The sequence below is a fragment of the Triplophysa rosa genome, linkage group LG2 (genome assembly GCF_024868665.1).
Source record: "Triplophysa rosa linkage group LG2, Trosa_1v2, whole genome shotgun sequence".
Lineage (NCBI taxonomy): Eukaryota > Metazoa > Chordata > Actinopteri > Cypriniformes > Nemacheilidae > Triplophysa > Triplophysa rosa.
In genome coordinates this window covers 18,134,800-18,154,367 of record NC_079891.1, presented here as the reverse complement: position 1 = coordinate 18,154,367, position 19,568 = coordinate 18,134,800, and the positions used below count along the sequence as shown (strand labels likewise).

The 19,568-nt window shown below is 38.4% G+C and overlaps 1 protein-coding gene across 1 annotated transcript in view; it reads left to right on the top strand.

The window, feature by feature from the left end:
- fras1 (Fraser extracellular matrix complex subunit 1) overlaps positions 1 to 19,568 on the top strand; it is a 143,210-nt gene that overhangs the window by 90,981 nt on the left and 32,661 nt on the right. The window contains exons 24-34 of the mRNA XM_057361919.1: positions 879 to 1,019; positions 1,663 to 1,803; positions 1,951 to 2,091; positions 2,274 to 2,544; positions 6,117 to 6,201; positions 7,767 to 8,087; positions 12,001 to 12,160; positions 12,271 to 12,446; positions 15,547 to 15,663; positions 17,898 to 18,012; positions 19,358 to 19,495. Coding sequence (XP_057217902.1) covers positions 879 to 1,019; positions 1,663 to 1,803; positions 1,951 to 2,091; positions 2,274 to 2,544; positions 6,117 to 6,201; positions 7,767 to 8,087; positions 12,001 to 12,160; positions 12,271 to 12,446; positions 15,547 to 15,663; positions 17,898 to 18,012; positions 19,358 to 19,495 — 1,806 coding nt within the window. The remainder of the gene's footprint in view (positions 1 to 878; positions 1,020 to 1,662; positions 1,804 to 1,950; positions 2,092 to 2,273; positions 2,545 to 6,116; positions 6,202 to 7,766; positions 8,088 to 12,000; positions 12,161 to 12,270; positions 12,447 to 15,546; positions 15,664 to 17,897; positions 18,013 to 19,357; positions 19,496 to 19,568) is intronic.

The window sequence follows — 19,568 nt, the reverse complement described above, 5'->3', positions numbered from 1 at the left end:
ATTCACTTATATTGGACACAAAACCTATGCAAGTCAATGGGCACCGCCATTGTTGAGTTACCAACCTTCTTCAATATATCTTCTTCTGTGATCTGCATAAGAAAGAAAGTCAAACAGGTTTGAAATAACAAGATGGTAAATGATGAAATAATTTTCATTTTTAGTCAAATATCCCTTTAATGTGTACAAATTTAGCATGAAAATATCCAAACATGACATATGACATCAAAGTACCACAAAAGTGATTTGAAAGCAGTATTGTCGAGTCACAATATTTGTCATGCACTGATCAACCTGCACAACACCGGATGTGGTCGCACACACCCTATTGCAAAACAATGAACTTAAAAAAAGTGAAATAGTAGTGGTTGCTTGTTGATTCTATCGAGTCGCGCTTTTGGCTGGTTATAACGTAACGGTTATAAAGCTTTATGTCATAGTACAGTATATGATTTGTGAGTTTTGTTGGAACAATTTCTATCAACATCTGGGCTGAAAAGCTCTAGCAGTGAAAATGACATTTTGTGCCTTTAATATTGTGGAAAATATCAATGTACCGTGGCCAATTGCTTTATTCACTGTACATTGTTACAATGGTGAATATTCAGAAACTGCAGACAGTGATGTCAGTTTAATATTTACATACTGAATATTTGCATACTTATGATAAGGCTTTATCACACATTACACCTTGTAGCCATTTGTATTATCTTCAAAAAATGCAAATCTCATTTCTCTCATGCTCTCTGCTCTGAACACTGTGTCTTTGTCTTTTTTTCGTTTTAATTGATCTTCTCTCTTCTTCAATCTCACTCCGATTTCTCATATTTTCTTCTCAAATCTCTTCGACCCACCCTGTCTCTTTCTTTCTCCCACAGAGTGTGACTGGAGCTGTAACGCCTGCCGCGGTCCCCTGCGTAGTGACTGTCTGCAGTGCATGGAGGGATATGTCCTGCAGGATGGCATTTGTGTGCCAGGCTGCTCCCTGGGATACTACCAAGATGCTGAGAGATGTCTGAGTCAGTGATCAGAAATAAAAATAACCACCTTCATTATGAAAATGAGTTCAGCCAATCTATTTTCCAGCTCAATAATCTTTGACATTTCAATCGCTCAGTCGGTTAATGTAGGCAGTGCCAGCGATGCGTGCTGTGTAGTGCCCACACATCAGCCGTTGTGACATTGCCAAGGTTTAATGACTTCAATGAATTGATTTCAAATTAGACTGAAAGACTAATGAGTGTTGCTGTAGATATGGACCGGACTCATGAAGCTGCAATCATTTAGAATTCATATTCATATTGCCTGTCATAGATTGATATTGTCCAACATTTGAGCCAACAGTGCACCCAAAAAGGAAAATGCTTTTATTATTTGCTCGCAATCGTTTCACTTTCTTACTTTTGCAGAACATTAAAAAGATATTTGGAAGAACGTTGGTTATCAAACAATATTGGACCCCATTGACTTCCATTGTATAGACACAAAACCACAGAGCCATTTCTCAAAATATCTTCTTTTGTGTTCTTTACACATTGTTTTAGGGTGAACTATCCCTTTAACTCAGATCAGTTACAGTTGATCACCTGCAGGAAAACGATTTCACATCCCACATAAATCTAATTTTGTGTCATAAATCTTTCTCTCTATCTCAATGGACAGGCTGTGATGAGCACTGTGAGCAGTGCCAGGCCCACGGCCGATGCCAACAGTGCCAGCTGCCGTATGCCGTGTTAAATGGGCTGTGCGTGCTGGAATGCGGCAAACATCACTTTCTAGACGACTCTACCCATCAGTGTTCTGGTGAGGGATGTAAATTGTTTGGGAGATGTTTAGAGTTGTGGTCTTGGAATGATTACCATCCTACTGATTTCAGAGAAAATAAACATAATGAAGTTGTTCCCTTGTGTCGTATGTGAAACTGATTTGTTTATTGCTGTTATTTCCCAGCATGCTCATCTGGTTGCCGGGAGTGTGTGAGTTTAGCTGAGTGCCGTATCTGTGCTGAGAACTTCTTTTTGAAGAGCGGCCGATGTAGCCCGGAGTGTGGGCACGGATACTACGCTGACCGAAAAACCAGAACTTGCTACGGTAACCTGGACCTTATACAGAAATACATCCATCTTTTTTATAAAATGACTGAAAAATTTACTCTTCAGACAAAGCCAGCATAAATGGTGTAGTGCGTTTATTTACAGTATAATGTGATCAAATTATATTGTAAAGGTTTTAATTTATGACTTTTATTACTTTTCATACATCTGTTTTTACAGCAAACAACCGTGCTCCATCCCTCTACATCAATGGCTCTCTATTAGTTCCTATTGGTGGAGTTAAGCCTCTGGATCCTGCACTCCTGTCAATCAAGGATGCAGACAGCCAATCAGAGAGTATGCTGCTCCAGCTACTTCAGCCACCAAATAACGGTCATCTAGTGATCCTGGAGAATGAGAGAAAGAGAACACTGGGCAAAGACGACACTTTCACCCTCACTCAGCTCAAACGCAGAGCTGTGCGCTTTGTTCACGACAGAGAACAGACCAAGTGAGTGTGTGACAGATCTATGACCTGAAGTTAGTGTGTTCTTCCATTTTTACTGTTGTAATACTTACTTCGCCCTCATCTTTATATGCAAAGACAACTATAAAGAAGTCATATAGATTTGTTTTCCTCAAAAGTGTCGACACTTTGGTATCTTTGTTGGGCTTCTTGACCAGTGTTTCCCAACCCTGGTCCTCGGGGCACACCCTCCAAAATGTTTTAGTTCTCTCCCTATATAAAACACCTGAATGATTAGTTGATTCAGGTGTTTTATATAGGGAGAGATCTAAAACATTCTGGAAGGTGTGCCCCGAGGACCAGGGTTGGGAAACACTGTTCTTGACTACCCAGACACAGGAACAATATCTTATCCCGTGGCCTGTGTTCGGGGGTGGTGTTCAGGTAAACCAGGTCCATTTTTGGCACTAGTTATACAGAAATTGTATATTTCACATGTAAATTGTCTAGAGATTTTGCTGTCTCCTGGGGTTAAGTAAGTGAAGCTTTGCATGCTCATCGGCATTTAGGGAGCAATTTCCTAATATTTATTAATTAAATTATCTATGGAAGTCTAAAATCAATAATTTCCTGCTGTTTACACACTGTTCACAGTTCATGTAAAAATTAATTTCTCATCCTCTAAAATATATCACATTAGCTTAGAAATTTACATTCCTCATTCCTGCCATGTGAGGCATGTTTATGCATTTTGTATACAGAAATATTCAGTGAGATGCCTTGCCGCATTATTAAAGAGCCCATTATGTTCTATTTTTAAGTGTCCTTATATTGTATTTGAGTCCCCAACAACAGGTTTAAATGCATCCAAGGTCCAATAACGCTGTAATTTTCTCAAAATATTAATTTAATATCACCCCATTTCTCAAAGATCTTTCCACTTAGACGCACAACTACATTTCTGCTCTTGGAGGCTTATTAGTAAATTACACAAAGATTATTAGTATACAGAGATACTAAGCTTACAAAGATGGCATAGATTTGTGTTATAAATATAATAATGACACTTATGTAAGCGAAACGACCCACAGCTAAACAGTAAACACAGCACAGTAGAGCCACGTTAATGCGTTAGCCGCAATGCTAACGGGAATGACTTATGAAACATTACAGCATATCAACGAAATCTATCCCAATCCTTTATCATGAATCCAAGTAATAAAAACGACACATTTTTACATGTATGTAAGTGAACTGGACCCACAGCTAACCAGAAAAATTTTTGTAACTGTTATATGCGTTAGCCGCAATGCTAACGTGACTGATTTATCAAACATTACAGCATATAAACAAACTCTATTCACATCCTTTATCATGAATCCAAGTAATAAAAACGACAGACACTCTACATTAAATTTAGAATTAGATTTTAGACAATAGTGGGCTCACACCTGATTATCAGAACTATTTCAGTAGGACAGTAATAGCTGCTGTAAGTATACACCACATAACACACAAAATGAGCGATTTTCAACGATCAATAGAAGATATAACTTACACGTCTTATTAATCACACTTACAGGTTGTGATTCAGAGACGTTTATTGGTCCAAATAAAGTCATGCTGACCCATCTATCATGGACAAGTGTTTAGCAAATCCCAAACTAAACTCGCCAAGGTTGGAGAAAAAGGTTTGGATTATACTGCTGTGCAATCGTGGGAAAAATATTTATATCATCTGGTTCTTTACATCATCATCTTTTGGATTTGGAAGTAAAAACAACTACATTGATTTTGCAGCACAGAACACAGCGTCTCTGCTACAGGATGTAAACACAAACTATCAGAAGTGTTTGTGGGCAGGTCCGAGTGTTCGTGTTTCGCGGGCAGGCGGGGATTATGCAGATGTGTTAATTCGTGACGTGTAAAGGTTACACTCAAAAGACTCGAAAACGAAACGACTCGTACGGGCGGTTCGGAGTCGACTCCTTATTTTGGGAGACAATATCTTTATTCATCATGGACTTTTTTGATTAACAACTTTGCAGATCTTTAACATAGAAGGAAAGCTACGTTACACACTGAAATACAGTCAATTTTTGGACTAACAGGTAACGTGCTGTTTAAAATCACACGCTTGGCTTGTATTAAGTCAAGGATGTTTGTAAAAATGTCTTGTGTGTGTGTTTATGGGGAATGGAGTTTGAGCAGAGTGTGAAATCATTCGTTTTAATTACCACATCGGAGTTGCTGAGGCACTTGGCAGGACGCACACGCACAGTGCTCTTTAGCCACAGTATTTGTGTTTACCACATGCTGCAGTCCCTAATTGAGGCTGTTTGCTGCCCCTCAGATATTTTTCAACTTTCTTATAGTTTATACTTTCTTTTATGGCTCCTTTATCTACCCTTTAGCTGTGGTTCATTACCAAGTGATTCGAAGGCTTTTTCTCCTTATTTTCTCATCCTTGCATGTCAGTGTATGGTTTTTTCAGTCTATATCATTTCTCTTGTAGTTTTTTTTGCCTTTCTCTGAATCCCTAAATACAATTTGATGGCATTTATCTGTTTTTTTATTATTATTTTAATGAGAAATTTAGAAGAGCATTTTTATATTTATTTCAGTCTGCTTTTTCTCTCCTGTCACTAAAAGAATTTCTTAACACAAACAATAATCATAATTTGTCGGATTATTAGTCAAATGTGTTCCTGTAACTCAGTTGTTAGAGTATTGATTTAGCAATGCATAGGTCAACGGTTCAATCCCAGGGAACGCATATTGATAAAAGAAATGCATATATTAAGCACACAACAGACATGTAAGTCCCTTATCATTCCATTCCATTCCATTGAATACTAAAAGAGACTCATACACACAGACATCTCACGTCCATCCAAGCAAATACGCACATTTTATACATCTTTATATCAGCTTTCTCCCGGCCTTTTATTATGTCATACCTTTTTTATACCGTGTGCGACTTTCACTGTGTTTACTTTATGTAGTACTATTAAATGCAAAAGAAAGTGATATTTCTCAAACAATATAACATTATTTGTTGTCGTTATTTTAGTCGTGAAAAAAAATCCAAATTCCAAATTTTCATTTCAAAACAGCATTTCTAGATGTTTTGTGGTAATTCAAGTCCAGCATTTGTTGAATGTTAACAAAATCAAACCTGAGGAGAGACATAAAGTCATCCAACAGTAATGTGAAAGACACATGAAAAGTGTGGTAAAAATCGAGGTTATCGCTTTTTTTTTACTTTTCCTAAATACATGTAGAAATATTACTGTTGTTTTGCTTAAAAGTGAAAATAAAGTTAAAGTTGTTTTCTTTGCAGTATTTGAGGTTTAAAAAATACAGAGCATCTTTTCTGTTCTTTTGACCTGTTTCACCAGTATTCATTTTCTGCAAATAAATGCAAATAGAAACAATATTTTTATTTGAAATTTGGGAGAAATATTGTTAGTAGTTTACAGAATGAAACAAAAAAAATATTATTTTTATAATATAAAAAGTATAAAAATTGAAAATAATTTTGAAATGGTAATTTTTTTTCTGCGGCTGTATATATCTTTATTTTTAACAGCAGATTATGTTTACTTGTTTTTCAGAAGTGGGCAGTTCGTGTTAAGGGCAACAGATCCTCAACTGTTTTCACAACCACAAACTGTTCCTGTGCAGGCGGTCTCCAACCAGGTACACACACACAAACAGAATAGTGAATAATGGGCCTTCGTTCTGTAGTCACAAAACCAGCTACACAGGAATCACTGGAGTGGATATATATCATCCCAGCCAATTATTCTGCCTGTATATGGCTTTTTTATTATTCATTAAGACAAGTCTGAACTTCAGAGTGAATGCTTACTTTTCATGTGTTTCGTAAAGGTGCGTGTGTGCATACCTAGACAACTTAAACCTATCGTCCACATCCTTAATCTTGATTCACTACCCTCTTTACCTTACTCTGAGGGAGGATTATAGCACATTGAGCTGACAACACTTCCCCCCTCTCTCTCTCTCTCTCTCTCTCTCTCTCTCTCTCTCTCTCTCTCTGTCTTTTGCTCAATCCTCAGTAGCATTTTATGACACTTCTCAGATAAGTCACCAGAGAACCGCATGTGTCTCACTGTCCAACCTCCACCAGACAACCGACGCAGACTCGCACACAGAAACCTGAGCACCCCAACACAAATCTAATGAATGTCATTACAACAAATAACACCCAAAGTACATTCTTGCCCCTACTGGACTGATAACAGTTACTCAAGAAGTCAGTGCAATTCTTTCTGTTGAGTGAGCAGTTCTAGCACTAGTTATGGAAGATGGATTTCAAAGCAGAGTGAGATACAGAGAGAATGGACGGTGAATCGATTCCTGAGAGAGTAAAAATGGATCAATCTTTCAGCCTAAGAAAAGCGTGTCTTTTTAAATATAGAGTTTGCTTTTGAAGTATTCTGGTTTTCTGCACATGCACATTGGAACACATTGAGCTTTGGTGCTAATGTGGCCAACATAGGTTTGAATTTGGCTCTCAACATTTCCCTTCATTCCACTATGGACAAAAATAAATAAAACATTGACACTGACTGATAAAGTGATAAGATCAGTTGAAAGCCTTGTGTCTGCGCACAAACCCCCTTGACAACATCCTGCTACACCATCCAGTACTTTCATTCCTTTGTGTGCAATGTAGGCCTTGAACCTCAAATGCACAGAAGATAGCATCCTATTTTCCTCTTTTAACACAGATTGTGCCTAATCTCATTTAGCCTGGTAGGCGAGTACGCGAGTAGGTGAGCAGTGACTGTGATTTAACAGCTCTGGCAGAATTCTCACCTTTGGACACCTTCATTTATAACCCTACCACAGTTGTGCCTTCCATCTGGGCTCACAACTAAAAGATGTGTCAAGTCTAATAAAATGACCCAAAGCCACCAGATTGGCCCAGAATTCAGGACACAATCACATCCTGTCTAGCTCTAAAGCTGTACAATATTGAGTCTAGCTGGATGCTTCGTATTTTCTGTAAAGAGAAAAGGTGAATGATTAAAGTTTAGTGGACTTTAGATTGAAAACCCATGTTGGTCAAACACTAACTTGAATTTTGGGCATCATGAAAAATGTAAAGACAAATGATAAAACATTTAATACTTTGTCTGGTTATATTCACATTCACCCTTCAATAAAACTTCATTCAAATGTTGTTCTAATGTTGCTACAAGGTTTACATCCATATAAAACAGTTTCTGCCTCCACAGCCACCCACTGTGATGTCCAACCAAGTCTTGCACATCAAGTCTGGTGAGACCGCTATCATCAGCAGGTCCATTCTTCACATCGATGACCTCGATAACCCACAGGACGTTTTCATCACGGTTTTGGATCCACCTCAACACGGCCACCTGACGCATGTGCACGGTGACGTGCCTGTAACCCATTTTAAGCTGGAGGAGCTGGATGGCGAGCAGCTTCAGTACGTACATGACAGTTCAGGTGGAGACCAGGATAGACTTCTGCTGCAGGTCAATGATGGACACAGCTACCAGAACATTCTGTTTTACATCAGCGTTGCACAGAAGGTATGGACACAGCAGGCTTCACTGTAGAAACATTTCAAAGTAAAAGTTGGCATGTGCTCTGTGTTTTTTAAGCTAAACGTTCTCCCATTTTGCAATGAATAACCAAATAAGAGCTATATCATGATTATTTATGGGCCCATCAATGTGTCATGTACTTTCATGTTAGTTTAATAATATTAAGTGTAAAAAAATGTAGGCCATCAGCTCTTCAGCATTTTGGGCTTTGATCAAGATTTTTTTAACCTAATTATGGATTCCTACACTTCACCTGATACTGAACACCTTGAGGCTATTTCTACATTAATTCTTGATTTATTTAAAGTTTCATCCCTGTTTCAATGAAATCACTTCAAGACTCATGCATGTGCACATGGCCGTTGACACATACTGTAATGAATGACATTGAAATCACGTTCTCTGTTATAGACAAAACACTTTTTTATAGCATGGTCACTATAACCAGGTTGGCAGTAACTGAGGTTGGACTGTCTTTTGTCTACTTTGTTTACAGTTTTTTATTTTCTCAACAGTTTTCCATAGGCAGCTATTCATGCTAGTTGCTTGACCACTTTTTTCAGGCCTTTAGCTTCCTAAAGGTGGTACTTAAAGGTATCTTCCTCATGTGGTTCAAAACCTATGACTTTCTTCTTTGGAACAGAAAACAAGAGAATATATTTTAATAACTGTCTCCGTGGTTTTGTGTCTATACAGTGGAAGTCAATGGGGGCACATGTTGTTTGGTTACCAACATCCTTAAAAATACTGTCTTTTGTGTTCCCTGTAATGGTCTAGTGTCTAGTTTAGGATCTATTGAGAGAAATGCAATATAATATATATAAAAATGTCTTCAGAGGTGTATTAAGACCTTACATAATGAAGCGTTATGTTTGTATTACCTCAGAATGAGCCATTTCTATCTACATACACCGCGGGTCCACTTGCATGGAATTCACCATGTTGCAAACTGCTCTACAGAGCATGTTTCGTAAATACGTTATCTCCTTCAGCAAAGAAGCGAAAACCTGACGACATCTTAGTTCTGTGTCAGCCACCATAGTGCTTCGAAAGGGAGAGGTGAGCGTTGGAGTGAGCCGTTGGTTGCAATTCACAACCTCACCATTAGATGCCGCTAAAATCTCCACATTGTCCCTTTAAGAACTTGAACTGACCAAGGGGGGATCTGTTGACTTTTAGTTACTCACTATAGATGACCTGTCAAAGAAGTTGATTTGGGGGCAAACAAATGATTTATCTGATCTACCGCAACTGTCACCTTGACACAGTTCTGTCGATGCAGAAGTTGGGTCTGTGACACCTACTGTAGAATTCTCTAAACACATCTGCTGATAAAAGACTTTAATCTCTTGATTTATCATCTGCTGTAAGGGGTTCCAGGCACACACAGATACACAGTATAGATAGTCAACTAAAATTATCCTTTTACGCGAGACGTTTTTCCACAATCAAAAATACAATCACCCCCCTTGTTGTTTTAAATTGCCCCTTCCTGACTTTGTGACAAACCCCCAGCCTGCTGATGTCTAGACAGATTGCAGCATTCCAGCTTTTCTCAACTTCCCATCATCTCTTTCATGCTCTGCACCCCCTTCCACACGCCTGTATCCACACATCTCTCTGTAGTGTCATCAGATTACACCTGCCTTGTTCTCTGCTGCAGCCTGTTATCTGGAATACTGCTGATTCTAAGCAGCTTTTGACTAGCGGAAGCCCTGTTTCAGCCCGAACGTTCTGTTTGCCGATCAATAGGACAACGGTTTGATTGAACGGATCACAGCAAGCTTCATTTTGCAGAGAATAAAGGGTGGCACAAGGTTGAATTAACATGCACATCAAAGTCGCTCACACCTTGGCTTCGAGGTGAAGGGTTGGGTAACATTCGTAATGCGAGACATTGAGAGCAGGAAGAGTGAATGGCTGGGCGGGCCGCTCGTCGACCGTGGCTTAATGACCAGTTGATTGATCGTGGCTTTGGCTTAGGGAGCAAGGTCCCAGCTCTCAAAAGATCCGTAACATGGGGATTTCTGAATTGAAGAAAGAGAGATAAAAGAGGAAGTTGACTTTCAATTAGATTTTAATTGGCCGGCATTGGTGAATAATACTTGATTTGATGTGGTCTGGGGAACTGGAACAACCCTTCCACTTATTCTCTGCCACTTTTACTTTGATCTTTAAATTGAGAAGTTGTAAGAAAGTTAAAGAAACTTTGTCACAGGTTTTACCAGTTGAAAAAATGCTTTATCTGGTTTTAATCTTTTGTGGATGGCATTATTTAGTCAATATTGAAGATATTGTTGTTATATTTTCACAGAATATTCTATAGGATGATTTTTTGTAGAAAACAGTAAAATGACTTTTGCTGGGTTTTCACAAGCAGGTCATATTTTGTAATGAACACCATTCTAATATGGGTTCTGGTATGAATAGCATGGAAAGGCTAATTTAGTAAGTAACTTTGTTTTCTGTTTATGATGAGAGCATTGTAATTGTTACATTACATTTACTGTTTGTATGTTGTATGTCAGTAGTTTTTTTATTTACAAATATTAATTATCAGACTTCTATTAAGAGGGCATTCCCCTAAAGCCACAGAGCCTACTATACATACATACTGTGGATATCAAAATATAAAATAAATGGCCTGATAAAAGATCATATCTTTTATACAGTATATCCAACTGGGCTAAATTGATTAAATATTTATTTATTTTCAAAAAACATATTGTCTGGACCACCGTTTGGAAGAAAATATAAAGACCGGACCTCTTGGAACTTTAATTGAATACCCTTGCTTTATATCTAAATGAACTCATTGTAGATCAAAAATATTTTGTAAAGTTGATGTAAAGCTGCAATCTGGAACCTTTTTTGGTTAAAAGTAAACAAAAATCTGTTAAACTGTCGCCTTAATGGGTTTGTTTACCCAAAAATGAAAATTCTGTCATCATTTATTCACCCTCATGTCATTCTAAACCTGAATGACTTTCTTCTGCAGAACACAAAAGAAGATTTTTTGATAAACAGGTAACCAAACAACATTGGACCCCATTGACTTCCATTGTATGGAACCACTGAGACATTTCTGAAAATACCTTATCTCCGAACAGTGTGAGTGTGAATAAATGATGACAGAATTTTTGGGTAAACTGTCCCTAACTTAAAGCACCCTTATATAATAAAATATAATTCAAGCTTTTGCGTCATATTTTAATATCATTTGAACATCATTTGACTTTAACATATAAAGTAACCTGCAAACTTATGTTTCTAACAGAGATGGCAGTACAGATTACAGCTTTTATAACCCTGACTACATCGTTTTTACTCAAACAAAACAAATTTATAGGTCTGATTTCATTTAATTGCTCTGACAAGTAAAAACAAATCTGCACATATTTGTAGATTAAGCTGTGAGGTCTTTTAGAACAAGACTTTTTGACCTGTGAGTGAATTGCCTCATAAATCCATTCCGCTCTCAGCGCACAGGGAGAATCACGCTCAGCAGGATGGTGGTGGATGGGTGCCAAGGTGCTTCCTTTTTGAATCTGAGCTTTCATCACCCCACATCCTTGAAAGTCTTTGATTATCTGTGAAGTAGAGGATCTTATTCACCACAATGAGCTCCTGAGCTAGCGTTCAGAGCCACAAAGCTGTATGATCTAAAGATTTGTACCGTAGCGATGGCTGAGTAGGTTTGAATACAGCGTACGTTTGAGATTTGTGTTGGAAGTCTTGATGTTTCTCAATGTAAAGTGCTGGGAAGACTTTTTCTTGTAGTTTTCTATTCATTATTCAACTGCAAACTACACATTTACCTGATGATGAACTTTTGAAACTGTGAAACTTTTCCTTGACAATAAACATGTCAATTGCAATCATGGTGGTTTCTTTATAGGTTGGGTTGACAACTTATTTGCGTTCAGTGCCTAAGACCTGGGTCAAAGAAGGAGGAATGGTACAACTGTCAAAGAAATGTCTCAACGCTCAGTTCAAAGGAACCGGTGACGCTGAAATCCTCTACACCATCAACTCAGAGAGCGGACAGCCCAAATACGGTATCATCATTTGACCTCATACTGTCTTTTCTTCCTTCCTTTCCTTTTTATTTCATGCAACAAAGAAACTCAATACACAAATAACAAAAGTGTCATGTGTGTTCCTGTAGGGGAGATTGTGCTGGTGTCCATGCCTGCTGATGGTCCGGTGGAGGCGTGGCAGTTTCACCCGGATGGCCAGGACACCACAGCTACAAGTTCATTTACACAGCAGGATATTAATGAGGGAACTGTCTGGTATAGACATTATGGATCCGGAACACAGAAAGACACTTTTCAGTTTCAGGTGACAGCTCTGTCATGTAGCGTATGGTTTACCAGGACCACACATCACACAAACACCGTTATATTTTCAGATCAGTGTAGAAGTCAACATGAATCTCATCAAGAGGTAGCCTAAACATGGACATTCATTTGGCCGATGTGTCCATCTGTCTTGCTTCTTCTTCACCAGTCTAACTGCATAGCTCTAGTATAAATAAGCTAATTTGTCTTCAAATCCAGTGTGGAATCAATGTAAGAGGCATTAAAGTACATTCAGTCTCCTTCAATTCATCACCTTAAAGGAATAGTTCACTTTAGAATTCAAATGTTAAGCTTATTTACTCACCCTCATTTCATCCAAGACGTCCATGTCTTTATTTCTTCTGTAGAAACTAATCCAGGGTTGTTGAGGAAAATGGATAATGGATTTAATGGGGGGCAACCTGATTTAAGGTCCAAATATCAGTTTCTTCGCAGCTTTAAATGGCTAAACGCGACACCAGCCGATGAATTAGGGTGTTTTCTAGCGAGACGATTAGTCCTTTTCTTCGAAAAATTATACTTTTTAACCACAAATACATGGCTTGCACCCAACCGTGTTATGCGTTCACGACTTCCCATAATAGGTAATCACGTTGGAAAGGTCAGCCATTTAAAGCTGCGAAGAAACTGATATTTGGACCTTAAATCAACTATTTCTTTAAATCCCTAAAGAATCCTGGCACAACTGTGTTTTTGTCCTCCTACAGAAAAAAATCGTCTGTTCTTTTTTCTTCTCATCTTGCCTGGGGCTCAATTGATGCCACAGACATCGTTAAATAAAATTTGCGTTTTAATGGTTCGACACAGTTTTGTTTATGTTCTGGAGGCGTGTTATTGTTTTCATATTGTGTTTTCATATCTCATTCTATTTGTAATGTAATAACTAATTTTGCAAAAGACATTATGGATTTTAAACTGTAATGAAATAGCGGGTGCATAACGTATAAAGTAGGTCCGTTTTAATTAAGAGTTGTATATTAAAGGGATACAGTAGTTCACCCCAAAATAAACATTCTGTCATGAATTACTCAACCTCAAGTTATTTCAAACCTGTACAAATGTCTTTGTTTGGTTGAATACATAGAAAGATATATGGAAGAATGTTAGCAACAGAGATTTCTGGGGCAGCATAGTAGAAAGAATTCTTGTATCATTTTTTTGTTCTGTTGAACACAAAAGAAAATATTTTGAAGAATTTATGAAACAAACCATTTTAATGTTAGTCAATGGTGCCCCAGAAACCTCAGTTTCTAACATTCTTCCAAATATCTTCTATGTGTTCAAATAAAACACAACGCAGATGACACTCAAATCTACCTCCCCGTAAAACAAGATAAACACTGTTTAGACTCTCTAGTAGCCTGCCTTAAAGGAGTCATATTGCACGGCTAAAACGAATATTATTGTTTGTTTTAGATGTAACGCAATGTGTATACACCATTTAAAGTTTAAAAAACTTTGTATTTTCCACATACCGTGCATGTTTGTATCTCCTCTTTGCCCCGCCTCTCTGAAACGCGCTGATTTTTTACAAAGCTCATCGCTCTGAAAAGAGAGGTGTGCTATGATTGGCCAGTTCACCAGTGCGTAGTGATTGGTCAAATACTGCAAGCATTTCACGGAAATGTAACGCCTCTTACCATATTCGGAACATCAGGTTCCAAAGCAATTGTACTGACAGGCGATACAATGAGATTTACAGTTACGCCCACCTTAACTATGTGTAGATTTGAGCAAATCTTGGTAAGTCAAACCATGTTACGAAGTTACGTAGATTCGCTGGGGTGTGGTTACACAAGGCGTTTCAGGCAAGTCTGGTTGAGCATTCGCTTTTAGATAGAATGCATCTTTTGTTCCCACACTTTCATTTGTGCAATTTTACGTGTCTAATACATGCATGGGCAACTTATAACACACCAAAGACACAGAAAAACACGTACTTCCACCATATGACCCCTTTAATGATTTAAAGGCCTGCATGGCCTTAAACTTTCTAAATTTAAATGATAATAAAACAGATTATCGTATTTGGACACACTGAATCAAAAAACAAAAAACAAATTTTAATTTTGGCCCGCTTTCCCCATATGTAAAACCCTATGTGAAAAATCTGGGAGTCCATTTGGATAGTGCTCTGAAGTTCGACTATCAGGTCAGCTCTGTGATCAAATCTAGTTTCTTTCATAGCACTGGCAAAGGTGAAGTCTTTTCTGTCCTTTAAGAACTTCGAGAGGGCTATTCATGCCCTCATTACTTCAAGGCTTGACTACTGTAATGCACTTTATATAGGGATAAACCAAGGATTACTCGCTAGACTTCAGATGGTTCAAAATGCAGCGGCCAGACTCCTGACTGGGGTTAAAAAATATGAACACATCACACCGACATTAATGTCTTTACACTGGTTGCTGATCCGCTGCAGGATCGACTTTAAAGTCCTCTTAATGGTTTATGAAGCTCTGAATGGCTTGGCACCTTCATATCTTACTGATCTTCTGGTAGAATATGACCTAGGGAAGTCCCAGAGATCATCAAATCAAGGATTATTAGTGGTGCCAAGAACAAAACTAAAATTGAAAGGAGACCGTGCATTTGCAGTAGCCGCGCCAAAACTGTGGAATAGCATGCCGGTTTCTATCAGGACTGCCAGAACTGTAGGTACTTTTAAATCAAAACTGAAGTCGTATCTGTTTGAAATAACTTATAACAAATGACATAGAGTCGTGCTATATCTGATCTATCATTGTATGTTTTGTTTTATCTTATTTTATGTATTTAACCGGTCTGATTGTATTGATTAATTGCACAGCACATTGGTCAACAGCTGTTGTTTTAAATAGTGCTTTTATAAATAAAATGACATTGACAAATAAGTTTATACAGGTTTGGAACAATTTGAGGTTGAGTAATTCATGACAGAATTTTCCTTTTTGGGTAAAGCATACCTTTAATGTTGAGAGATTACCCTATTATAGACAGTTGAATCTAAACAGCTGCATATGCCGTATTTTCTAATATAAATATACACATACAGTGTTTAAATGTAGATTTTAAGTGTTTGTGTGTGATTTTGTTGGTAGGTTTCAAGTGAGGTGTATCCAGAGACTCTGAGCGATAAACAGACCTTTACTATAGGAGTGATGCCGCAGACCCCCGGCCTGCCTCAGCTCTCACCTGGAGCAGACCTGCAGATCACTGTAAGATACAAACAGCAGGAGATGAAAAGGTTCACCGCAGGGGCGATTCTAGGTTTTCAATATTAGGGGGGCTCAGCCTCCAATGAGGATATATATTAGGGCTGTGTATTGGCAAGTGCCTCCCGATACGATACATATCACGATAGACGGGTCACGATACAATATATTGCTATGTGTTTCGATACGACACACATTTGCGATATATTGCAATACTTTAAATAGAAAATGTAAAAAGTAGAGCTAGAAATACAACATGCTGTGCACCACCGGGGGTTTTCTGTAAGGATAAGTGTAAAAACATCCCTAACCTCTGCAGAGTGGACATGATGTGTGATGCATGGACCTTTAGATCAGAGGTTTGGGTTCTCAAACTGTGGATTGCGCCCCTCAAGTGGGTAGCACAGGGGAATAAGGTGGCTCACGCAAGTCACTTGGCTGTTGTGGTGCATTACAGTTAAAACACTGAACATGAGCAGTATAAAACCCCTGGTTCCTCCGTTCTGTAAATGTGCTGGTGTCACATCCGTGAAAGCACAATAAATGTCATTGTTACTTTTCTTAATAAACTTTTTGTCTAATGCACTGCAGTAGCCAAGTGACTTGTGTCATGACTTGAGAAGCTTAGAAACAGCATTATTTGATATAACTCATTACTCCATTATTTATTTTGAAAACCAAAGCACACCCACACATCAGCCCTATACACATATTTTATATATATATATATATATATAGCCACACTCTAAGCACCACGTACTGTATACATTACTAAAATATAAAATAAATAAATTAAATAAAAATAAATTAAATAAATAAATAAATAAAAATAATTCATAAAGAATATGCAGAAAAGTATAAAGACAAGTTATTGTTATTGAAATGAATATCACATTAATCGGTCAATCTGCAACGTTTATAATTCAAAGTGACAACAACAGCCACAAATCCATATAATAAATGTCACAATCAACTGCTGAATCGTTATTTAGTAGGAATAACTTGATATGTTTCCCTGCCATTCATTCTGATTAGCACGAGTGCTGTCACTCCTGTGCATGACTGCGTGTTCATCTATTACATCCACAATATGTTTTAAATTAATAATAAAAATACTGCAGCGTCTGAAAACGACAAAGAGCTTCTAGGTACACGTTTGTTTCCTCGGAACTCATAATAATGAATAACACAGCCGCACCAGGCTGAACTACAGTAACGTAAATCTATATGCCCGCCGACGTCTTTCCGCGGCTGTCAAAACTACCGTCAACTCTCTAACTTAGGTGCAGAAAAATCAAACAGCACATCATCATGAATGACACATTTCTGTGCGCTACAATATCATCATGATCGTTTTCTAAAGTATGCCGTCATTGGTGTGAAGTGCTTTCATTTCGCTGGAGGTAACGTAAACAACTAACGTTAGTTAACGAGGGGTGAACGCGGACAAAACTTTTTTAAAAGTGGATGGGAAAGGGTCTTGTATCGCTCCCGCATCATATTAAGCTGCATTTATACAGCGATCTCGAACTCTTGTACAGATTACATTATTACTCACAGTATTTTAGGGGGGGCTAAGCTAGAACTTTAGGGGGGCTTTAGCTCCCCTAAAAAGGGCCTAGCAACGCCACTGGTTCCCTGACTGAAATATTTTTAAATTATGTTCTCTAGACAGACTTTGATGTAAAACCACTTTTTTAAACTTGTACTTTTGTGATGGTTAGTCAAATATGAGCAGTTATAGGTGAGCTGTTTGTGTTTTTTATTTTAAAATACTTCCTCCTCTCTCACGTAAATAAGCTACATAGGCAACTATAAGCAAAAAATAGCAACATTGATTTAACCAATAGAATTTGGGTGCTACTTGGGATCCAAACATGAGAACTTACAAAGCCTGTTGTGAGGAAGTCATTACAGTACAATTTAAAATTCCTTTTGATGAAGAAATTATACATCTGACATTTGAAGGACATAAAGAAAATGTAATATTGTTTTATGGAAATTCTATCTATTAAAGGCCAAAGTTGGTTCAAACATTTGCAGTAAAGTGGAAGTTACTAAATAGGGTAAAATTAAAAATTCATTACTGCAAGTCAGACCTACTTTATTCAAGGCTGCTTCATTTTATTCATGACAAGCTGTTCTGATTTGCCCTGGACTGTCAACTGATGCGTGTAATCTCCAGACATCATTGTCTTCATCGGTGTAAATGTTTGTGGTTGTGTGTGTGTCTGCAGGCACTTGAAGATCGTGTGACTGTGATATCTCCCTCTGCTCTTTCCTTCACTGACTCCGAGACGCCCAGCGACAAGCTTGTCTACAACATCACCAAAACGCTCACCTCAGGCCACGGTAACTAAACCTCCATTATTGTCATAAGGGTGAAGAGAAGGGCACTCACTCAGCCATAATGGTAGCCTGATAGTTTTGTTTTCTTCTTCTTTCTGTTCTATTAAATATGGAACAGTGTATGTCCAAGGTGAAACCTGCTGAGAGGGTATTAAAATAATAATTCTAAAGCTTCATGTGGTTCTTCAGTGTTTCGGATGCTAATTATAATTTTGCTTTCTAAAAGATGGGTTACAAGTTATTTATTAAGCACATGCTTTTAACCAAAGCGACTTACAAATGAGGAACAGAACAAAGTGATGAGGCAGTATCCTGAGAAGTGCGGTCGTATAAAGACATTATGTACTCAATGGGACCCAGGTTTGAGTCCAACCCAGGTCATATGCCACACCCCTAATTTCATCCCTAATTCCTATTAAAGCAACACTTTGTAGTTTTTTGACCATAAAATAATTACTCCAAAATTATTTCAGTGGTAGAACAACTCTTAACTGGACGAATTCTACTGCTACCTGAGCAGCCTTATAGCGGCTTCAATCCTTAAGTTCTGTGTTCGGGTCGGAACATACAGCCCCGCCCATCCCCTGCCTGCGGAAGAGTGCCACATGGTTTCCAAATGACGTTTTTGCATTTGCATAAAATTTATAAAAGAGAGATACAGCTATACGATTATTTCCGGAAAAAGACGAGCTACTGGAGCAGGGTGGACGGAACTACAGCACGAGCACACCATACATCATCGCGTTATCCCTTGTTGTTTACATTATACGCGCCGATTGCCAACAAAACACAGACATATGACTCAGTTTGACTTACTGCGTGCGGTTCATGTCCGGCATCTTTTAGCGCTGGGACCGCGCCATCTATCCATTTCAATCGATCTCAAAATCAAGCATTATATCCACCGTTTATATAACATTCATCACCGAAATGCAGTGAGCAAACAAACACAGATAAACTTCCATCAGCCGAGTGAAGCGGCATTGATGGGCGTGCTGCTTTTTCTCACGGTGGCTGGTTGACACGTGGGCGTGGACTCTCACTCAAGCTAGCGCGTGGGCGTGGTCTTTCGTCGGTGGATGACGCGTGGGCCTGCTTTTCCGGGAGAATGGCCAATTAAAGGGAGTGCTGGGGGAGTGTATCGAGCACAGAAATACTACGTCCAACTCGTTTTTTAACAAGTTGACCATGTTAAGCATGAGAAGCCAGCACGTTTAACAGTGTAAAGAAGTCAGAATGCATGAAATAGCATGTTACCCCATCTTTAATGTTGTATGCACTTTTCTTCTTGAATGAATGTGTCTGGTCTGAATGCTGGATTTATTATTTTATCATCATTTACTTCCAGGTGCGCTGGAGCACAGGGACAGACCTTACCAGCATGTGCGTCTCTTCACCCAGGCTGATGTAGACAGTGGTAAAATTATCTACAGGCCCCCGCAAGCCCCCTCTCATCTCCAGGAGCTCTATCAGTATTCTTTTACAGGTTAGTCTCAACGGCCAAGATATAAAAAATAGAGTGCTTTTTTTTTTTAACATCACTATATCACATTTGGCTG